The following is a 3,715-nucleotide window of genomic DNA, read 5'->3' as shown; positions in this document are numbered from 1 at the left end:
CCACATGCCTGAAGCTGCCCGAAAATCTGGGTAAATCAGGACAAACAAGTTTGTATACAAAATTAAAATCACAGTTCGAAACAAATCTTCTATGTTAAAATGCGTTTCTATGTTACTAACAAAAGAGCTTATCTTATTTTTCCACCCCCCTTAGTCAAAATGCTTTTCTATGTTACTAACAAAAGAAAAACACATATTTTTTTGCAGGAAACACAGTGTCGCGTGCGTCTGAAGCGAGAACACATACTCCACTATCGTTGTGACAGTTAAGCAAATTGCATATAACTGTTTAAATTTGACAGCAAAAGATGAGTTCAAAAAGCCATCCATCCTCCCCAATCCTAGTTTTCTTCCCGTTTCCCACGATTCTTGAACAGCAAGAATAAAAAAGATCCCTCACACTCATTAGCCCCTGCCAAAAACATGAGTTCTCAGGTCTCAACTCTCAACCTCACACCTGACAGCACCTTCGTATGCAAATACATGTTTTGCAACAAATCATTCCACAGACTTTCTTTGGGTTTCCATCTTCCAGAGCAATTTCTCCAACAAAGCAATATTCCACAGTTCAGATTCAGCACCCCCAAACCACCACATTCCTTAGGAGTACAAACTAGCTGCCAAGCATCTTTGACAGTACAATCCTGCGTACTACATAAAGAGATACTGGATATTTCTTAGATAGCGATAGAAAGAGATTGAAGAAAAGGTAAAACATCCCGGGTATCACCTGCATGATTATATCCCATGACCAACATAACAAGAACACCCACACTAGTGTGAACTGTATTTCTGTACAAGGCTGAGAGTCAAGGCTGGACTCTGAAGTTAACTGCATTCTTTTGGTGGACTGTCAGCCGAGTAAAATAACCATGCATATTCTCATAGGCTTATGACAATTCCAAAAGGGGTAATGCCTTCTATTTGTGGAGTAGTGTAGGAGGACTCTTGAAAGCACGGATCCAAAGCACCGACTAGAAAGTGACCAGAAGCTGTCATCAGTACCAAAGGGCAATGCATTGGTAAGCTCTGATCTGAACCTGATATATCCTGAAATGTACGAGGTGACATAGTGCATCAGTAGCAAAATGACCCAGCCTTATACTTCTAGAATTACGCCTATCACTAAGTATTTTTCTATCTGGAATTCATTCGATGTTGCAATTAGTTCTGGAAGTCAGTAAACTATGGTTTGTTTGCACACATGAGCAAGATAGGTTGATGGGAATTTTTACCTGAAATCAAGCCATCCAAAGTGTGCTTCCAGTCAGAGATTGCAGCTCCAAATGCTGGTCTATTTTTCTCACAAACCCATAACGGACACAGAGACAATAATGTTGTTTTTGCAACCTGAAATATTTCAGTGATTGTGCTTCAAAAGTAAAAGCAAATATCTTTTGGAGCAATGAATGGAAAATGATCTTGAGGGCTACAGCATGCTGTTTTCTCTGTCCACAGAGAGAATCAAGCAGACATGGTTCGACCTGTGCATAAACATGGTCTTTTTGGTTGTTACTGAATCAACCCATGGCCTCGTATATTCATAAGCACCCTAAATCTTAGCAGAATCACCAGTAATCTCCACAGGAACAAGAACCATTGCTGAAATGGTGAAATCTATTAGTGTCCCTAACAACAATCTCCCTTTTATAAACTTTGGAGATATATTTGAATGCAGAGTGGCAATCCCCACATATCCTAATATTCTTCATGATCCGAATGGTTGCCCCTTCAGGCATTTGGATCAGTGCAAACGCGAGTGCGATCTTCTCACTGTGGTACTGCAAGTTTGCCTCCCTCTCTTGATCGTCTACGTGCAGAAGCACATAGTCCATATCAGGAACATATCCTTCTTTCCTAATCTTCATGCTTATCTCATCCCACATCTTATATATCTCTTGGGCTCGTGGATGGGCATCATCGCCTGCCACAAACATGTGCACGGAATTCTCTATCTCAATCCAACTACATGCAGGCTCCTTTTTCACACCAGTTGCCTTCATTATCTTCCTCGCCCTAGCAGCAGCATCCCATTGGCCAGTGGAGGCATATATGTTATACAGCAACACAGCTGGACCACTATCATCTGGGTTTAGTTCAAAGACATGGTCTGCTGCAAACTGCCCTACCTTGGCATTCTTATGCGTTCTGCAAGCCGCGAGCAGGGCTCCCCAAACAGCGGCAGTTGGTTCAATAGGCATTTTAAATATGAAGACCAGAGCATAGTTTAGTAGACCAGCTCGGCTGAGAAGATCAACAACCGTAACATAATGGTCAATCTCGGGCTCTAAATTATAATCCTCCATCATGTCAAAGTAGCGCTTGCCCTCCTTCATGAGTCCTCCATGGCTACAGGCGGTCAAAATGCAAAGGAAGGAAATCTGGTTCAGGTAAATGCCTGATTTCCTCATCTCCTCAAAATGGGAGATTGCTTCCTTTCGGAGCCCGTATTGCGCCAGTGCCGTGAGCATCGAGTTCCAAGTAACTAGATCTTTATTATCCACGCGGTCAAACACCTTTCTCGCGTCGACCATGCTACCTGATTTTGCATACATGTCAAGAATCGTATTTCCGAGAAACGCGGTCAGTTTCTGCCCAGACTTGATCATGTGTGCATGCACCCACTTGCCCTGCTCGAGAGCGCCTAGACCAGCAATGGCATTGAACAAGCTGGAGTATGTAAAATGCGTTGCCTCAATCCTGTTTCTCTGCATCTCTGCAAACACCTTTAACGCTGTTTCTCCGTCGCCCTTCCTCGAAAACCCGGAAATCAACGCGTTCCAGGAAACCCCGTTCTTCGAGTCAAGCTTGTCGAACACCGCAGTGGCCATGTCCATCCTCCCGCACCGCGCGTACATGTCCAGAAGCGCGCTCCCCACATAGACGTCCTCATGCCAGTCACACTTCACTGCGAGAGCATGGATCTGTCCGCCGATGCAGCCGTCAGAAGAATAAGCGCCGGCGGCCTTGAGGAGGCTGGCGAACGTGAACCCGTTTGGCCTGAAGTGTCCCTCGAGCATGCCAGGTAGCAGGCTAATGGCCTCCGCCGGCATGTCGTTCTGCGCGTACCCGGCGATGAGCGAGGTCCAGGAAACCATGTCTTTCCTCCGCATTTCGTCGAACACCTTGTGCGCTTCGACCACGCTGCCGCACTTGCAGTACATGTGGATGAGCGAGTTGTCGAGGAAGGCGTCGCCCGCGAACCGCGAGCTGGCCAAGTGCGCGTGGATCTTCCTGGCATCTTGGAGGTTCTTGGACTGCGCGCAGGCGGTGATGAACCCGTGGTAGACGCGCGGGGTCGGGGCCAGCTCGCCGTCGTCCAAGAGATCGAGGTCAGAATGGACGGTTGCGGTCGCCGGGAATGGGTTGGCCGCGGCGGAGGCGGTGAGACTGATGGGTCTGGTGTTTCGGTAGCGGAGAAGCCAGTGGCGCAGAAGCTTGTGGTGTTTTCTCATGGAGGTAGCGACGGAGGCGGCTGGTGTTCGACGTTTGGGCTGAATGAGACGTTTGGGCTGCACTTTCGACGGACGGGCTGAATCATAACTGGAGTGGTTCCAACTTCGGTTTGGACACGGGCTCCCTCGATTAATAACATCGAAAAAACTCTCAAAGAAATCAAAATAAACAGAACGAGAGGTCGCGACCCCCACAAATCCACAATGCAGCGCCGTCGCCGATCGATCGACTCGCACCCACAATCTGCCATGGTGATGGA

General features: G+C 47.1%; 1 protein-coding gene across 1 annotated transcript; it reads right to left on the bottom strand.

Moving 5' to 3' along the window:
- Positions 1-1,479: 1,479 nt before the first annotated feature.
- On the bottom strand, positions 1,480-3,455 carry LOC124651159 (pentatricopeptide repeat-containing protein At3g24000, mitochondrial-like). The gene has a single exon (XM_047190294.1). The coding sequence runs from the start codon at positions 3,453-3,455 to the stop codon at positions 1,569-1,571; it is 1,887 nt and encodes a 628-aa protein (XP_047046250.1). The 3' UTR covers positions 1,480-1,568.
- Positions 3,456-3,715: the final 260 nt, after the last annotated feature.

Source organism: Lolium rigidum, chromosome 5 (assembly GCF_022539505.1).
Source record: "Lolium rigidum isolate FL_2022 chromosome 5, APGP_CSIRO_Lrig_0.1, whole genome shotgun sequence".
NCBI lineage: Eukaryota > Viridiplantae > Streptophyta > Magnoliopsida > Poales > Poaceae > Lolium > Lolium rigidum.
This window is presented reverse-complemented; position numbering and strand designations above follow the sequence as displayed.

Excerpts from the sequence above, each read along its gene's own strand:
- LOC124651159 (XM_047190294.1), bottom strand. The coding sequence starts at position 3,455 with ATGAGAAAACACCACAAGCTTCTGCGCCACTGGCTTCTCCGCTACCGA.